This window comes from Equus przewalskii, chromosome 8 (genome assembly GCF_037783145.1).
Source record: "Equus przewalskii isolate Varuska chromosome 8, EquPr2, whole genome shotgun sequence".
NCBI lineage: Eukaryota > Metazoa > Chordata > Mammalia > Perissodactyla > Equidae > Equus > Equus przewalskii.
The window spans coordinates 83,054,217-83,072,786 of record NC_091838.1 but is presented as its reverse complement, the minus strand read 5'-3'; the positions used below and the strand labels follow the sequence as shown (position 1 = coordinate 83,072,786).

General features: G+C 62.7%; 2 protein-coding genes across 2 annotated transcripts; both read right to left on the bottom strand.

Moving 5' to 3' along the window:
* Positions 1 to 1,179: 1,179 nt before the first annotated feature.
* THEM6 (thioesterase superfamily member 6) lies at positions 1,180 to 6,027 on the bottom strand. Its single transcript, XM_070631189.1, has 2 exons — positions 5,092 to 6,027; positions 1,180 to 2,814 (listed from the first exon to the last, which is right to left on the bottom strand). Exons 1-2 carry the CDS (start codon positions 5,602 to 5,604, stop codon positions 2,701 to 2,703), a joined length of 627 nt encoding a protein of 208 aa, XP_070487290.1. The 5' UTR covers positions 5,605 to 6,027; the 3' UTR covers positions 1,180 to 2,700.
* A 6,086-nt stretch (positions 6,028 to 12,113) lies between these two features.
* Positions 12,114 to 15,078, bottom strand: PSCA (prostate stem cell antigen). The gene is made up of 3 exons (XM_008544214.2): positions 14,909 to 15,078; positions 13,555 to 13,662; positions 12,114 to 12,892 (listed from the first exon to the last, which is right to left on the bottom strand). Exons 1-3 carry the CDS (start codon positions 14,958 to 14,960, stop codon positions 12,678 to 12,680), a joined length of 375 nt encoding a protein of 124 aa, XP_008542436.2. The 5' UTR covers positions 14,961 to 15,078; the 3' UTR covers positions 12,114 to 12,677.
* Between the last annotated feature and the right edge of the window lie 3,492 nt (positions 15,079 to 18,570).

Below are 18,570 nucleotides of genomic sequence, written 5' to 3'. Positions count from 1 at the left end.
GGGGAGCCTTGGGGTTGCAGGCAGCACGAGTGCCCACACCCCCAGAGGACAGCTGGTGAGCCGGGGGCCACAGCAGCATCTCCAGCTGGTGCTGAGAAGGGCAGCTCAGGAGCCCTGTCCTGCCTCTCCAGCCTCCACCCTCCTCCTGGGTCCCAGCTGGCCACTCCGGATCACCTGTGTGTACACCATTTCCTGTCTGCAGTCCCTCGGGGGAACTTGCCTTCATCTGGCAACACTCAGCTCAGACACCTCCCAAGACTGCCCCAGCCCCTCCACTCCTGTTGTCCAGCCCTGCCCAGGCCCCATGGGACCTTTGCGAACACCTCTTAGATTAAGAGAAACAGAATTTTCGAGTGAGTGCCCAAGTGCCCCCCGAGTGCCAGCTGGCTCAGGGCAGGCATGAGGCCCGGCTCAGCGAGTCCCTGTGCCCTCAGGCCTGCCGGGGGGAGGCAGAGAGCCGAGGCTTCGGCCAGTCACCCTGGCTGCAAACCACTGACTTGCCATGCAACCATGGCCAGGCCACGTCACCTCTCCAGCCCTAACTCCCCATCACTGAATGCCTGCTGCAAATGCAACTGTGTCCAAGGGTCCATTCTCTCCCAGGCCCAGAGAGCAGGGCCCTCCTGGGCAGGTGGTCAGAGCATGGACACAGCCCACAGCCCCATCACTCACCCACTTCATGTCCCCATCCCAGTGTCTCACTTTCCTGCCCTCTTTGAGGGGCCTGCAGAACAGCCCGTAGGCTCACCTCAACCCAATAAGGTCCATCAACCTCTGACCCCACCTGCTACCCTCCACCCCACCCGGTGATCCCAGGAGCCTGGGGGCCCAGACCTCGAGTTGGCGGCACAACCTCCCAAGCCCCCCTGGAAGATCATGGGACTTGATCCTGGGAAGGAACTAGAAGCTGGGGAGGGCGTCCATGGAGGAGGACAGCAAGGCTCCAGGGTTGGGGAGGAGGAGAGGGCCAGGAGCTGGATGAGGGTTTGAGCAACTCCTTTCTGGCCTTGGTCCTGTATTCTGTGGAACAGGGACAAGCCCAGCCCTACTAGCTTGGTCCCTAAGTTCACAGGAGCCTGACAAGCCTGGACAGCCCCCCATGCCAGAAGCATCCCAGCGAGCAGCCCACTGCCTCCCTGGGCGGCCAAGCTCCAGAAATGAGGACCTCCCCCAGCACACTCTCATGGAAGACCCTTTAATCCTGGGCTTTCTTTAAACAAAACAGAAACATTGCAGCTTTCCCATGGCGGCTATAAGGCAGGTGACAGCGTGGAGGGGCAGGTGAGAAATCGGGGTGTGGCTGTGCTCCCGGCTCCAGCCGGCGGTGGGGTTCCTGGACAGGGCAGCAAGGAAGTGGTTCTGGGCTCCAGCTGCTCTGGCCTGCCCCATGGGCGGCAGGGGCACAGGCAGGTGGGCACCCTGCCCAGAGCAGCCGCACACATGGGCAGGCAGCAACCCCACACCCAGGGCCCTGACCCCAGTGTCCCCAGGGAGCTAGGCTGGTGGCAGAGTCCTGGGCCAGGGCATGCCCCTGCTCTGCCCTCGGCACTCTCAGAGGCCCCAGACCAGTCCCTGCTTCTCTCCAGGCCTCCCTTTCCCCAGCTGGAAGGCGAGGGATTAGGCAGGAGCGGGTGGCCACGGCTGGTGTCCCCGCAGCCTGGTGACCCCATCAGGGAGCCCCGAGAGCCGCTGCCAGGACAGGCCTCCTTTGGGAGAGGAAGGAAAAAATCGACAGCAGGGCAGGGGGTCAGGCAAGGACAGCCCCAGTGGGACCACTGACGACTGAGGTGCTGGAGCTGCAGAGATGGCTGGACCCCATCCATAGTCACACAGTGAGACCCTATGGGGTGCAGACAGGCGAGGGCAGGGTATAGAGGGGGCCCAAGCAGAATCCCACTCCCTGCTCCGATTAGGACACCCCAGCGACAGGAAGCTCACCAGCTCCACAGAAGCCCCTGCGCTGTCCGGCCTACCCTGGTCCTGACACACTCTCTGGCTGCAAGTCTCAGCTGCAGGCCCTGCCCCCTCCCACCCCTGCTCCTGGGGAGCTCAGGAGGCCAGGCCTCCCTCCTGAGGGCCCTTTGGTCATTCGGCCTGGCCCCTGACCCCCCAGACTCCGCCCTGGGCCCACCCTGCCCTCGCCCACAGCCAGAGGGATCTGCCTTGAAGTGCTGCTTTGACCCTTCACAGCTCCTCGCGGGCCTGACTCAGGCCCCAGCCCTGCGCCCAGCACAGCTCTGGCCTCACACCTGCCGGGCGCCCCACACCAGCTCGGACTCTGGGCTCTGAGGCTCCAGGGGGCTCTAGCTGGTTCCTCCGCTCCAAGCACTCTCCAGACGTGGGTCCAGGGAACCCTGGCTTCACCTCAGGGTGGGGCCGGGGCACCTCACCCACAGTTCACACACCAAGGGCCCTGGGCCTCCCACTTTGCCCATCGATTCCACTCTGAGGGCAGAGCTAGGTCGGAACACCTGGGTCGCCCTGTCCTGTGCCCAGCATGGGGTGAGGCACCGAGGGGCATCAATAATGGGGGTGGCGGGAGGGAGCCAAGTGGGTGAAGGGGGCTGGGCTGGTCACAAGTCCACTCCAGCTCAGAGAGAGCCCAGCCCGGCCAGCCTGATCTGCACTCTCTGCCTCCTGGCAGGCGGGGATGGCTGGGCAACCGCCCTCAGGTGGAAGCTGGCGGTCAGTGTGAGGTGGTCACTGGTCCTTGACCACATCGCTGAGCCCACTCTCAGCCCGGAGCAGCTGGCTGCTGGCCTCGTTGTAGGCGATCCAGTGCTGGAGGTCTTCCGGCAGTTCTGGGGACTCCACCTGCAGGGGAGAGGGGGGTGAGACACCACAGGGAAAAGCAGGGGGTGCAGGGAGGGGCGCCCAGCCAGGCTGCTGCCTTCGCACCTGTGGGCCTCTGCTCAGGCTGTCCCCTCTGCCCGAAGGCTACACCTAGCTCCAGGCGTCCCCTCCTCCCCTTCCAAGGGCCCTCTCCTGCAGCCCTCCCAGGCCCCTCAGCCCGCACTTCCCCCAACCTAGCTCTCAAAACACCACCGGCCTTTCTAAAGCCTGTCTCCCCCACAGGCCACGCCTGAGCCCTCCGTGTGGCCCAGAACCCAGGCCAAAACCTCTGAGGCCAGTGACTGGAGAGGGGTGACAGGAGATGGGAGACCCAGAGGAGTCAGAGGCCTGTGGAGTGGGGACAGAGCAGGGGTGGGGGGTGGATGCCAGGAAAGTGCTGGACAGGGGCTGGCCAAGAGCCTCACCCCATCTGTCTCTGTCTCCTGCACCAAGAGGAGCAGGACTTGACCTCTAGGTCAGCTCTGGGCCTGAGCACTGTGTTCCCACCCCCGCCCGCCCAGCCACACCAGCCGCCTCCCTGCACGCTCGCCGTCATTTCATGATGGAGTGGCAGGCCTGAGGGGTCAGAGGCCTTGCAGATGGGCTCTGGGAGTTCCCAGGGAAGAGCGGAAAGGCCTGGGCAAATGTCTACCCCCCTCGGGGCATCAGGGAGGCCAGGCAGGGGTGCTCGGAGCTGAAGCCCCAGTCTTCCCTGCTGACCGAGGCAGGGTCCCGTGGCAACTCTGGGCCCAGCCTCTGTTCAACGTCCGGGCCTGGCTCTTGGGCAGCACTGTCCTCCCAGCTCGGCTGCAGTGACCAGATCCCAGACAGCTCCAGCCCAGCTCTCCCCTCACGGCCACACTACCCCACACAGTCTTCCAGCATGCAGATCCCGAGGCATTGCCCCAGCCTGCCCCAGGCTAAACCTGAGACTCCACCTGGGCCCCTCCTGACCCAGGGGCTCAGGCTGGAAACGTGGGCAAGTCCTGGCCACGCCCTGGCCCTCCCAACCGTGGCTGGGCGTCCTTGGGGTGTCCCTGCCAAACTGTGGTATCAGCCCGTTCACCTCTCCTGTGGACCTCATCCATCAGCCAGAGACCCTCCCAGCCCATGCATGACCGCATCGCACCCTCCCTTGCCGGAAAGCTGCCTTGGTTCCCCTCTCTTCCACCTTTGGTCCCAGCTCTCAGCCCATCGATTTAAAGCTTGGATGGCCACCCTCTTCCAGTCTCCTGACAGACGAAGGGACAAGCAGAGCATCTCTGTCTCTATGGCTGGGGGTGGGGGAGGGGGGTGGGAGATTTAGGCCCTTTGGGGGTGTTCCTGACTCGACAAAGACAGAAAATCAAGGAGCTGTGTCTGTAGCCTGCTGTGCAGCCTGGGGTGGTTCCCATTGCCTCTCTGAGCCTAAGTTCCTCCACCTCTGATATGGAGAAAATGCTGACTTCTCCTGATTAAGGTGAGGCTGCGTCCCTTCTCTGCTCAGGGGGTGCCTGTCCGAGGCCAGAGAGGCAAGCCCTGGCTTTGGCATAGAGGCTGCAAGCAAGTTTTCAGGAACCCGCCTGTGGCAGGAGCCTACCCTGGCAACCATCGCTGCAGTGGTACCCTGGCTGTCCCCAGGGACCGGTTGCCATGCTGCAGTAGCCGGCTGGGCTGTGCTGTGCTGGGAGGAGCAGGCCCTGGAGAGGGACCTTGAGCGCCAGGTAGGCATCGTGGCTCTCTGCTCTCCAACTGGGAAGGCAGAAAGGCTTGCAGCTCTCCAGGGTGCAATCCCCAACTCCAAACCCAGGTGATAGTGACCTAGCCTCTCATCTCTAAGCTGTGTGAAAGGCATGGTCTCAGGTCCTTGAGAACTCCCAGCAACTTCCTGTCACTGACGCCCCCCCATCCTATGTTCAGAACTGGGGAGCAGAAAGGGTGGCTGCGCACTCCAAGCCACACAGCGGCACCAGGACTTAGACTACTGGGACGGGCCTGGTCTGGGCTTCCTGGAAAAGGTGGAGGGTAGGACACAGAGCCCTGAAGGGCTAGGGTAAGAAATGGCAAGAGAGGAGCATGCTAAATCCAGCCACGAAGAGCGGATTCGGGAGCCCTGAGAGCTCCCAGGAAGAACCGCAAAGCAAAGGGCTGGAGGGGTGCGCGGCGGGACAGGGCCACCCCCAAGAAGGCTTAGCCAGCCGAACTTTCCCAGAGGAGGGGCAGGGACCAGTCGTCTTCAGGGCCCCGTAGGGGCATGCATCCAGGGTGGGGGGCGCTCACCTTGCGCTTGCACAAGTGCTGCACGACACGCTCCGGCGAGGTGCCTAACACGTGCTGGCGGGAGCGCAGCAGCGCGCACACGAAGCCGTCACGCAGGCTGATGAAACGCGCCTCCAGGTAGAAGGCGCGGTCGTCCCAGCCCAACAGTCGGGTGCGCACCTCGAAAGCCTCCAGCAAGTGCAGCGAGCGGCGGTAACGCGCGCACGAGGCGGCCAGCACCGCGCGCGCCCCGAGCGCGCGCAGCGCCCCGAGCACGCCGCAGCGGGCCAGATGCGCGGCGCGCGCCACGTCGGCCTCGCGCAGGTAGCGCGCGTTGTTCATGTGCAGCAGCAAGTCCAAGTCCGAGGGCAGCACGCGGCCCGCGTAGCGCTGCTCGGCCAGCAGATCGCGGACGCGCGGCTGCAGCAGGCGCGCGCGCAGCACGGCGCACGGCACGCGTACCAGGTACCAGCCGTCCAGCAGCGCGAAGTAGGCGAGCGCCAGGGCCAGCAACGCCACGAGCAGCCCCAGCATCGCGGCGGCAGAGCCCGCGGCGCCGGTGCCAGCCGGTCCGCGCTGCGCTGCTGCCGGCGCCCAGCCCGCCTGCTTGGGAACCGGCGAGCGCCGTGCGGCCGGAGCGAACCACCTCGCTAGGCCGGCTGAGGGGCGGACGCGCCGAGGCCGCTGGCGCCCCAGGCTGGAGTCCCGCTCCCCACCACCGGCGCCCCCCGCGCCCGCAGTGGTGCGTCCCGCCACCACCGCCGGCACCGCCCTCGCGTTCCCCGGGGCGGGCTGGGCACAGGGCCGCGCGCCGAGCGCCACAGCGGCATCTGGCGGGCGCGCTCCGCGCTGCAGGCGCAGGAGCGTCCGGGGTCGTCCGCAGCGCCTCCCCCTCGCCCAGAGCTCAAGCTCCTCGCGTCTCTCCCGGGTCCTTGAGGACTCGGACTGGCCCCTGAGATTTGGCTCCTGATCTGAGCAGAGTCAAAGGCTCCAGCACTTCCCCGGCCCAGCCTGCGGGACTTTGCAAGAAAAATGGACACAGCCGGTCCCCAGCGGTGCTGCTTGGAGACTGGTGGAAACGGACCCTCCTCTGCTCCAGAACTTCCAGGGACTCCCTCTTTCCGCAGGGCGACAGCCCCAATGCGTATGCAGCGGATTCAGGGCGCATCACAGTCTGGCCCTAATACACCTTTTCAGTCCCAGCCTGTAACCTCATTACCCCTCCCCCCAACATTCACCCTCACCCCCAAAGATCCTGATGACCTCAAGTTCATTCCCAAGCATTCCCACCCTTTGTCCCTTTAGAAATGGGAGTAAATAGAGTCCAGGATGGAGTGGGCGGAGTCGGGGTAGAGGTAAATGACTCAGCAGTGGATTTAAAGTGTCTTGCCTTAGGCACGCAGACGCCGGGCCAGTGGGCTGTCGCACACACTCGGTGTCCTGTCTCTCTTTTCTGCGAGGCCGGGGAGAGAAGGCCCGGCCAGCTCTCCCAGCCGGCCCTCAGGGCTCTCAAACGACAGCGTCTGCTGTGACCTGGGAGGCCGGCTCCTTAGGTCCGCTCTGGAGTCCTGGAAGGGTGGGTGTGAGGAGCTCCTGAGCCATCGCTGCGGGTCCGGTCAGCTCCGAAGACGCATCCGGCAGCAGTTGGACTGAGAAGCAGCCAGGCTCCAGTCCTGTCCACACTGGGCCTGGGTTCTGTTGGAGGGTTCTTGACCACCTTCTCAAAGGAGGAGCTCCTGGGGCAGCCCCACGCCACCGTCCCATGCTGGGGCTGGGTGGCCTCGCATGCCTCCGGTCACCACGAGGGGCAGGGGCTGAGTTCTTTGCTTTTCTAGCTTTGCTTCTGGGGCCAGCAGCTCAGCAGCACAGGATCCTGAGTCCCTGGATCTGCTTAGACACTCTCAGGGACGGGGAGCTCATTCCCTATCAGGGCAGATCCAGATGCCCTAGGAAGTCCTGGCTGTAAAATGGCCTTCCCCACACATTGGTCACACTTGTCCCTATAATGCTCACCCTGTCCTGGCTCGGCTCTGAGAGTCTGTCCACAGCGTGGGGCATCCACCCTGCTCCCTTCTGATCGTCTGCTTTCCACGCTGGCCCCCAACACACACACACGCACAACACATGCTGCTCCCTCTGTCAGAGGACCCTCCCTTCCCATCTTCCCCCTCCCTGACCCCCAGACCAGGCTAGATCCCTAGAGCCCTGGTCTCAGGGAGCTTTTACACAGGTGCGCCTACATAAGCAGGGAGTGCTGTCTCCCCGCGGGATCCTGAGGCCAGGGCCACGTCTGCCTCGTTGACGGCCAAATCCCAGGGCCAGTGCCATGTCCGGCACACAGCGGGCGCTCAAAACGCACGAATGCGCCCTTTCCGCCCCCTACCGTCCGGCCGCATCGGTCCCACACAACGGACGCGGGCATCTTGTGGGGGTCGTCAGTTTACTGGGGTACTGGCGCGGGACCTGGAAGCCTCTCCCTCGGCCCTGGCTTGGAGTATCTGAGTCCGAGGAACCGCGCAGGGTGGAGGAGCTTCGGAGGGGTGCCCCAGGGGGTCCCCTTGGTTCCTCAAGGATTCTCGCGTGTGGGTAGCGCCGGGCGTCGCCGCCAGAGGCAAGCCCGCAGCCTGAGTTCTAACGGCCACCTCCTTGGTCCGAGGCTCCAGGGCGAGGAGGAGCGCGGGCTCAGAGCGCCGCCCAGAACAGAAGCTGAGGTGCGAGCAGGTTGAGCGCAGCGGGCGCCGGCCCCACCCCCAGCCCCAGCCCCAGCCCCAGCCCCAGCCCTGGCGTCATCCACGGCCCGGCACCTACCCCGCCCCGCTCCCGTCCCCGGGTTTCCTCCCCGGAACCGCCCCCATTTCCCCGTTCCTCGGCCCCCAGCTCCGCCCCCGTCCCCAGCAGCGCACCGCAAGGAACACCGCTGTTAGTGGCGGCAGCTCTGCGGGCGCTTCTGGCCTAGCCCGTCCCGGTTCGGGGGCTCGCACCGCGCCGCGCACGCCTCGGTCACCGTCGCGTTGCCTATGAAGGGATAGCCTGCGGGTGTGACAGAGCGGGGGTCTCGAGGGCGCAGACCGGTTTGTCCGCGATGTGAGCTGGGGGGCCGGCCCATAGCAGACCTGAGCCTCAGGTCCATAAAAAGGGGGTGGTCGCCCTAAGAGATGGTGGCTCTGCCGCAGCTAGGGGGCGAGAACCTGGCGGCGCCTCAGTTTCCCCAGATGCACTCTGGGAGAGACTGAACCGATTGCTCCCTGAAGGTCAACAGCTGGAGCTCTTTACTGAGTGCTGACTGCCCAGGCCAGGGCTGTGGCAGGGCGTCCTTTCGGCGGTGAGGCAGGCTGTGTGCCTCGCAGGCACATGGTGACATTCAGACAGCAGGCCACGTGATGGACAGCAGTCGGGGGAAGGAGGGGGGCCCTGGAGTAGCGCAGAGCCAGGCCTGGGCACAGGAGGGCCAGTCACCTGGGGGCTGCCCCCACCCTCACAGCCTTTATGGGTGGGCCGATGGGATCCCAGCTCTGCTCCCTGCCACTGTGGGGACTTGAGCAAGAACTCTGAGCCTCTCCCAGGACTGGAGAGTGCCAAGAAGGGCCCCTTGGGGGCTGTCCCCCAGGACTCTGCCCCACCCCACCCAGAGACCCACAACTCCTCCCTGTCTGACTGGACTCCTTCTTGCTGCGGCTGGGTCCACTGTGGCTCCGAAGAGGTAGGAGGTGAGAAGGTTGCCCAAAGAGGAAGGTGGGCTCCCACCCCAGGGTGGGGTCTGGGGGTGGGGAAGAGAAGAGTCAGGGAGAGATGGGGGAGTGGAGAAAGAGACAGGAGGAAGAGCTGAAGCCCAGGACAAGGATGGAGCCTCCAGAGGCCAAGGAAGATTGAACCTCTCTTTCCCAGATGCCCCCCACTCCCCTGCCTTCAGAGGGTCAGACATGTCACCCGCCAGGCAGTTGCCCTGCCTCCACTCCCCGCTGCATCCCCAGCACTTACAGTGCAGGGCCCAGGCAGATGGCAATCACTGTGCCCTGTCCACCCAGCACCGTGTTGGGGGGCAGGGAGCTCTTTACAGATGCCCAAGTGGCTGAGGGTGAGGACATCCCTGGGGAGCCGAGCCAGATGCCAACCTGGGGGAGCCCACCAACCCCAGCCCTGGAGGAGGCTTGGGGATGGATGGTCTGGTTCAGCCCACATCCTCAGGGAGAGGACAGTGTCACACCACTTCCAGCCTGGGGCTGGGGGCAGGGCCGGAGATGCCCACTCAGGGATGCCCTGGAGGCCTGGTTTAGGGTGGACAGGCACACAGGGGAGGGTGGTTAGCAGAGGTCACGTCACTTCCTGCACCTCTCTGTGCCTCAGTTTCCTTCTCTGTACAGCCCTGCCTCGTAGGGTGCTGGTAAGGAACGAGGGAATGATTCTGGGGAAAGCTGGAGTGAGAGTACCTGGCACGTGGTAAGGGGTACACCAACTTTTGCCCTCACTGTCACCTGCTGTCACAGATGCCAAAGGACCAGGACAGCATCCCTCACATGGGAAAGCCTCAGGCAGTGGCATCTTAAACACGAAAACAGATCCATGGTCCAGGGTAACACCTCAGCCGCAGATGCCACCATGAGGGGCTCTCCTCCTCAGTAAAAGCAGCAGTGTGTGGGAGAGAGTGTGTGTCACCACCCGGGAGTGTGAGTCCACAGTGCACATCTGCGTGTGTTTGCACAGGAAACATCATGAAGACGATGGGAATGGGGACAGATAGTATCCTCTGCTTTGGGGATGTGGGTTCCACACTTCCCCCTTCTTTCTGGCCCTTCTGTGGTTCTAAGGATGAGGTGGTGTGGGGAGAGGGAGGTGGGGGTCCCAGTCCAGACCATGTAGGACCCTGGGCAAGTGGGCTGTTCCTGTGGTGGCCCCCCTGCTGTCCCCACCCTTGGAGAGGCGGAGCCCCTGTCAGCCCTCCGTCCAGGACAGGGAGGACTCTGCCCCCGATGTGCTGTGTGTCGGGAGGGAACTCCTGCACCTCTCTGGGCCTGACTCTGTGGAGTGAGGGAGGGGGAGGGCTGGCCCCCCAGGCCCTCTGTGACCTTGAGGAGGGCTCAGGATGTCAGCGGAGGCCCCTGGTTATGGGGCATGTGGGTCCAGCCAGCTCCCTCCTCTCAGGGCCTGCCCTCTCTTTCCCCTCACTGTGGCCCAAATAATTCAACCCCCAGAGCCCAGGACAGGGTGTGGGGCCCTGGGCACGGCCTCCCCTCCCAGAGCCTCCCCGAGGGGGTGGCTAATGTGTGGGCCCACAGCTCCAGGGTGCAGCCCTTGTCATCACTGGACTTCCGGGGCCTGCGAGGCCTTCCCTGGCCATGCCAGCGTTTCGGATCCTTTTCCTTTGCTTTGTCTTTTCTCCCAGTTCCCATCACTAACTGCTGCATGTTTCCGTACTTATCCTGTTTGGCTGACACCACTGTCCTGCCAGCTCTGTGACCTGGGGGCGGCTCCCCGGCATCAGGAGGGGCTGGGGAGAATCCAGCCAGGCCTGGCTGACCGCTGTGTCTGCAGTGCTGGAAACAGCACCGAGAGCGGGTGCCCCAGACTGTTGGCTGAGCGGAGGGAGCACCCAGTGTCCTCTACAGTCACCTGAGCGGGCAGCCAGCCTGGGCCGGCAGCTCTGGGGAACAGTGCCGCCAGCAGCTGTGTCCTGAGTGCCCACCAGTCCTCACTTCACTGTTGGCCAAGGCTCCACCCTCAGGCCCCAGGTCCTGTGCCAGGCCCTGATGGGGCCAAAGCTGCCCAGGGGCACCCAGTTCTGCAGCGCCCTCCTGGGAAACAAAGGCCCAGCCCTGCACCTTGGACCCTGACCGGGGCCCAGTCAGGTCTGGGTGCTGAATGTGCCTCAGGCCCCAGAGGGCGGGTGTGGGAGAGGCCAGAGCCTAGAGTTCCCCAACAGGAGCCGGGCAGGCTGGGCCGGGCCCCCAAGGTAAGGGGATGAGGGGGACAGTCAGCACTCAGGGGCGCTCGGGCGCTGGTGTGGGGAACTCTGCCATCCTCACGTTGCCACCCTGGGACCCAGTGTCCAAGAGGAGGGTGGCGTCCCGCCTGGGGACACACGGCAGGGATGCTGATCTGGGTGGGGATCTCCGGGCCTCTAGCCTGGACCCATTCATCAGCGTGACCTTCACACCATTGCTGCTTTGCTCCCAGCCCCACCTCAGAGCTCCAGGGCCTGGGTTCCAATCCTGCCCCACCCACCACCAGGTGCATGACATGGGCCAGCAACACCATCCTGTGCACGTCCCCACCCTGGCCTACCACTCACACCCAGGAGGCACAGGCTGCCTGTCCCTCAGCCCTGGTGTCCCGAGGGGCAGGGTGGCAGGCTGTGTTTTCAAAGGGGCTTTCCCAGATATGAAAAAGGCGTGAGTGGGCCGTGTCCTCCCGGTAGGACTCCCAGGACTCCATGTGCACGGGCTGCTGGTCTGGGCACACAATTGGCCTGGAAGGAGCCCAGGAGGTGTGATGGGGGCACCCTAGGGAGGGGGAGGGGCCTGCAGTCAGGCATCTGGGTAGGCTGGCCTGTCACTGGGGGCTCTTTTGAGTAGTTTGAATTTTTTACTGTGGGTGTGGAGCATGTACAACAAACAAAATTAAAAATGTAAGAAACAAACAGAGGGATTCTCCTAAGGGTAAAGAGAGAGGACAGGGTGGGGACACTGTGGGGGCCTCACACGGTAGCAGCCCCCTCCCCCCCAGAAACTTCTCCATCTCGTGAAGTCTCTGGGTCAATCCTCACAGCAGAGAGGGGTTGCAGATGAGCATCTGAGGCTCAGAGAAGTTGAACAACCTATTTGAGGACACACAGCAGGAGCCAGGAGTCCCCAGGGACACTGCCCTGGCTTCTGCAGCAATGTGTGCTCTTCCAGGTGTCAGCCGTTTGCTCCTGTCCACGCTGGAGCTCCACTCCACGTGGCCAAGGGCACAGCCACAGCCACAGGCGTGGGCTAGGTGGTGACTCGACGCAGACTTGGACCCCAACTCTGACCTCAGCCTGGGAGTGCACAAGGACAGAAGCTGTCTGCAGCTAAGCCAGTGGGCCTTTATTAAGGGCCATCTGTGCGCTGGGGTGTTGCCTCTGGACCCCATGAACATGGGGAACTGTACCCCCTCCAGACCTCATCTCTTGGGACTCCTGGGATCTTACACGCCTTGCCCCCAACTCTACCCCGTATGTTTCATCTCAGCCTTTGTGGACCCTCCTGAGTGCCTGCTTCATGCTGGGTGCAGGGGATACTGTGGGTGGGACCTGGCTCAGCTCATGGAAGGGGCAGGCAGGGAAGGCTTCCTAGAGGAAGAGGGGCCTAAGCAAGGGTTATGGGATAGGTCAGATAGGCAGTGGAAATAGGAGCAGCCTGAGGCCCAGGTGAGGAACAGGCCATCCGCAGGCTGTTCCGCATCACTAGAACCCAGCGTGCTGGGCAGGCCTGGAGGGAGCCAGGGATGGCTGGAAAGGGCAGAGGGGCATGGTCTGAACTGAGTTAGGGTCCAGGAGGGGCCTCGACTGGGCAGGTGTGTGTGAGGAGTGCCCCTGGGACCCTGAGCACCACTGCTCAGCATGGGACACGGTGGGGTCCTCCTGGATCCTACAGCTGGCTAGGGCCCCAGAGCAGCAAGCTGCCAAGAGCAGTGAGCAGCACCAGGCTAATGGCAGCTGGCCGCAGGACGTGGGCCCCGCTGGCGTTGCAGAGGTCAGTGGAGCAGCATGTGACATTCTTCTCGCCTGCATAGTAGTTCTGTGAGTCATCCACACAGGCCGAGCTGCACCCCTTGCTGATGACGGTCAGGAGGCCAACAGCACCTGGAGGGGGCAATGAACCACTGGGATAGGCCGGGTCTTGGATGTTCACCTACCTGGCCTTGCTCCAGCTCCCATGCCCCCTCCTGTCCCCCTCTAACCAAAACCCTAGAGTCACCCTGAGTCAGCCTCAAGACTATGAGCAGTGTGAGGGCAGGGGCCTGGTCTCATTCGTGTCCACATGACCAGGGCAGCCAGACCTTCTGCTGGGCACTAGAAATATTTAATGAATGAGTGAATGCATGGATGGATGGGTAACTGACAGATGGATAGATGGATGAGTGATGGATGGGGGGGTGGATGGATGGATGAGTGATGAAGCGGGATGGATGGGGGATGGATGGATGGACGCATGGGGGATGGATGGAGGCATGAGTGATGGATGGAGGGAGGAGTGACGGATGGGGGGATGAATAGGTGGCTGAGGGATGGGGATGGATGGATGGGAAGCTGAGCACCTCTGTCTGTGTGTGGATAGGTGGACAAGTGGGCAGGTGGACAGACAGAACAGTTCAGTGGCAGAGACCTAAACCCAGGTTCTCTGAGTCCCTACCAACAGAGGGAAGGTGCAGGGAGTCTGAGGGGAGGGTGCAGGGGGCAGGCCAGGGCCACTCCCAGCCCAGGGAGGGCTGGGGTAGGACTGCGGGGACTTCAGGGCCACTCACGGATGTACTCAGTCCGGCACTGGGTCTCGGAGCTGGTGCAGTTCTGCACGTTCTGGCAGTCCTGGTTCTTCACCTGGGCTGTGCAGGAGTAGCACTGCAGGGCGGTGCCTGTGGAGGGGGGTGGCTCAGAGGCTGCCCAGCCTGCCCACCCATGGGGCGAGGAGTGCTGTCTGGCCCCTTCCAGGCTGCTGGAAACGTGAAGGAGCAGCTGGGAACAAGAACCTGCCGCAAACTTGGACACCCCTCACCAGGAGGGTACTGCACTCGTCAGAGTCCACCCAGGGCAGCCCCCTGCCCACTCCCTGTCACGGTGCCTGGAACCCACCAGCAATGTCCCGGCCTGCTGCTGAGGGTTTTAAAGCCCCATTGAGATGCCCACGCTCCTGGGAGGAAGGTGGTGACGAGCCTCAGCTTGGGGACTGGCTGACCCCACCCAGCAGCTGGTCCCGCTGGGCACCGGGCAGGTGAGGGCAGGGTGGCCAGGATCCTTCCTGGAATTTTCCATGCCACCAGGCATCAAGACCCTCCCATCCTTGTCCCTAATAGCCTGTGCTATGAGACCGGGGTGGCCCCGGGCCTGGTCCTGCTTTGTCCCTGGGGTAATTGCTTCAGCTGTCATGATGATTAGGTCTCCCCTTGGTCAAAACAATCATGCTACCGGATCCAATCACCTCAGTGCCAGTAGGGCTCCATGCCACCAGCCCTGTGCTCATCACCACACACACTGGGGACCCTTGAGGTCCCTGGGGGCCAATGTTGTGATTCCCATTTTCCAGAAGAAGCAGCTGAGGCTCTGAGAGGTTTAGTAATTACCCAGGGACCAGGAGAGACCAAGCCAGGCCTGGAGTCCAGACTCAGCCCGGGCACCAGGACCCGGTCCTCTCAGGACCACTCCCAGCCCTGCCCCCATTCCAGTCTTCCCGCCTTCCCTCTGTGGCGCTTCTTAACTTGAGGCTTTTTGCCCCTGTGCCTCCCACCCCGCCACAGGTTCTCTGTGCCTCTGTCTGTCTGTCCGCACCTCCAAGAGCCAGACCCTGCCCCACGGTGGTGGAGAGACACCTGTGCTGCCCACCTATGTCTGCCTTGGGAGACAGCTGGGGGCCGACCGCGGGGTGAGTCCGACTGCATCCTGGCTGCTCCAAGAGCTGCCCCGGAGGGGACGTGGGCAACGAACACCCCTCCTTCCCGCGGCTGCCTCCCTTTCCTTCCACCTGACCTCCCTCCTCCCTATCCCACTCCTCCTCCTCTCTCTGCCCTCTGGGCTGGGTTCCCTCTCTGGAAGCCCCTCTGGCCTCCCTCGATTGCCCCCACCCCTGCTCCCCCGGCCCTGCCCCGTGGCCGGCCGAGGTCTCACCTGGCTGCAGGGCCAAGCCAGTGAGCAGCAGGGCGAGGAGGACAGCCTTCATGGTCACAGGCAGACAGTGGTGGAGCGGACCTCAGGGCGGCTTTATATAGCTTCAGCCCGCAAGACAGAGGCTTGGTGGTGCGAGGCCGGCACGAACAGGTTCCCGGGGCAGTGAGTACCTGAGGGTGGGGCAGATCCCAATCTCCGGCTGCCCCGCCAGGCTGCACCCTCCCACTCCCTTTGTCCTTCTTTCTGCTTCCGGAAGGCAGAGCCTGCCCAGGGCAGGGGCCACACTCCTCACCCGCAGCTATTTCTCAGCCACCCCAGGAGGAGGCCCAGGTGACACCTCTGCCTTCTCAGAGCAGGCAGCCAGGCCAGGGAAGGGGGACCCCCTTCTCGAGACTCGTTCACTCCTTCAGTCTTTAAGCCAAGACTGAGGGGTGCCTCCTTCAGGCCCCCCTGTTCTCCTTTGCCCTCCTGGGGCTCACAGCCCTGCGGGCGTGACAGGCTCTGATCAAACATCACAGACATGTCAGCACGGACCTCTGCCATCAAGAGTGCAGGCTACAGAGAGGGCACCCCGGGGACCGTTCTGGGGCTGTGCCTTGGAGGCTGACAGGGCGCTGGTGCCTCTGAGGCACACAGGCCTGGAGCATCAAGTGTGCGCAGGTCCCTTGGGACCTTACTTAAGCCCCACGCAATGCGGAGCTTTAGCTGTGAGGGAGTCAGGGAAGCGCGGAGTTTGTGGCCTCTGCTGTGGGAGGAGGCAGAAGGGAGTTGGCCCTGGGGTGGGCATTCTCTGTCTGGACCCCAGCCACTCTCCAGCCTGCTTTGTGCCCTGGGATCCCACAAGGATTCCAAAAGGGCTTCCATCATCCAGAGACCTGAGGGTGGGAGGTTCAGAGGTCAGGCCATCTCTTCTGGCCACCCTGACTGCTGGACCATGGTGGCAGTGGCTGTGTCCCTGCTGGCCAGCCTTCTCCTGTTGTGCCAACTCTGGCCAGCCTCTGCAGCTCTTCTTTCTCTCATCCCCCGAAGCCCAGGGGGCCATTGGCTTCCAGCTGCTGGTAGCCTGGGGCCATTAGAGGTCCCTGATGACCCTCTCGACCTGATCCTCCCTTTGGAAAACAGTCTCCCCAGGACCCCTTGTGGTGCCTGGCCATGCCCGCTGCCTGCTGGCCCAAGTGTGTCTGAGGGACCACACGCCCCTCCCACTTGGGAGGAAGAGTTCCTTTTATTTCCCAATGCCCTTCTGGCCCTGTGGATGGCATCTCTGACCTGCATCTTACTCCCTGATCCTTGATTTCCCCCTGGAAAAGGGCCCTGGGGATGTCAGGGGTGGTGAGGGTGCCTGGGCAGTGGGGCAAGGCCAAGGGGCAGGTGATCCCTCCAGTGGGGGAATGGCTCCCATCTTCTCACCTTGAGCCCTGGAACAAGATGATGCGCCATGTGGGCCAGGGGTGACCTAAGACCCAGCTCTCCCTGCATCTCACAGCACCTCTGGGGTCTCCTCTGCCAACCCCTTGGCACCCTCCAGGTTGGGCTCTTCCCATGGAGATTGTCTCTCTGTAGGAGGTAAGGAGCCTGGGGCCCAGAGAGGGGCAGGAACTTGCTCAAGGTCACACAGAGGTGAGTGTGGCCCCTCTGCCAATGCGCCTTCCTTACCCACTCTGCCCACCTGGAACTTTCTCTCTGAAGACCCCCTCCAGCCCACAGTCCCAAAAGCTCAGGTGCCTCAAACAGTAAGTAAAGTGTCTGTGACCTCACCGTTTCTGTGGGTGGCCTCCTGCCTGTCTGTCCCCCACACCCAGCTCGCTGGGATTGGAGGCTCTCTGGACCGGAGCCTTTCTTATCTGTCTTTTTATTCAAGGCACCCAGCACCTAGCACCAGCCTGGAACATTCATTCCTCAAATATTGACAGGCACATAAGTGTTTGTTGATCTGATTTGATATGAAGTGATTACTCTAAGGCAGTGGTTCTCAAACGGGGATGCTTCTGTGCCACAGGGGACCTTTGGAGATGCCTGAAGACATTTTCAGCGTCCCAGCATGGGGTTGCTCCCGGCTTTCAGTGGGTACAGGCCAGAATGTGCTCATCATCCTGTGGAGCACAGGACGCCTCCGATGACAGAGAGCCACCCGGCCGGGTGTCAGGCAGAACCGTGGGCCCCGCGCAGAGCTGTGGGGATGACGCTGCCAGCCTGGTGGGTCTGGAGGGCAGGGGATAAACCAGCAAGATTGCTCTTGAGCCTCCGGGTCTCACGGACTCTGCCTCGCTGGGCTGGCTTGAGACCAGCCACCCCTTTCTTCCTTCTGATTTCTCCCTTTTGGCACGAGGATGTCTCTCCTGGGCCTGTCCCTCCCACCTTTGTATTTTGGACGCACATAACTTGTCTGGTTTCAAAGGTTTGTGGCTGAAGAGGAATTCTGCCACAGGATGAGTCACACCTGCACTCCGCCTATTGGAGCCACGTGATGCTCGGATGGGACTGGGCTTTAGACGTTAGAGCTGACGCGGGAGTGAGTTAAGACTTTGGGCTGTTGGGATGGAATGTTTCTGCGTGTGACCAGGACAGGAATTTGAAGGCCAGGCACGGAATGCTATGGCCTGAATCGTGTCCCCCCCACAGTTCATAATTTGAAGCACTGACCCCAACGTGAGGGTGTTTGGAGGGGGGTGACTGGGGTTAGATGAGGTTGTGAGGGTGGGCCCCCATGAGGGGATCAGTGTCCTCAAAGAAGAGACTCCAGAGCTGCTCTCGGCCACATGAAGACCCAGCGAGAAAGGGCCATCTGCGACTGGGAAGCGAGTCCAGCCCGGAGCCCGACCATCCTGGCAGCCTGGTCTCAGACTTCCTGCCCCAGAGGGCAAGAGAGATGTTTCTGCTGTTTATGTCACTCGGTCTGTGGGGTTTTGTTATGGCAGCCCGAGCAGACTGAGACAAATGGCCTAATGGCCACAGTTCAGATCTTAAAGACCACGGCCAGGACGCCCCGAGAGACAGGTGCGAAGCCCCTCCTGACCAGAGGCTGAGCTCTGACCTCAGCCCAAAAGGGAGCCCTCACTAGGGTCATAGTGTGAGCTTTGACCCTGTCACCAAATAAGCTCTGATCCTGGTCACACTCTGAGCCCTGACCCTGGTCACACTCTGAGCCCTGACCTTGGTCACCTTCTGAGTCCTGATCCAGGTCACACACTGAGCCCTGACCCTGGATACACATTGAGTTCTGACCCTGGTCACATGCTGAGCCTCATCTCCTGTCACTCATGCTTTGAGCACACACTGAATACAGCCCCTGAGCCTGGATCCTCTGGTGGTCCCACTTTCTGGGAAAGTCTGTCACAAAGGGGCACGAGTCCCTGCTGTCACTCCATGCAGTGGACAGGGTCTGGGCGTAGCTTTGACGTGACTCAGCCTTAGCCTTCTTCCTTTCCTCTGCTCTGCAGTCACCTCTTGAACTCCAGATTTTCTTGTTCTCTCTTGACCTAGCTACCTGTCCCACCCCTGAGGCCCCAAACCAGTTGGGTTCCCTGGAGAGCCTGCCTGTTCACACGGCCCAGGAGTTTCCCCACTCTTTGCAGGGTGTGAAGCTGGGGCTGGAAGGACCAGCAGTGGGGCCAGGCCCTGGGGGCAGCAAGGCGGCTGGAGGCAGACCCGTACCTCACAGG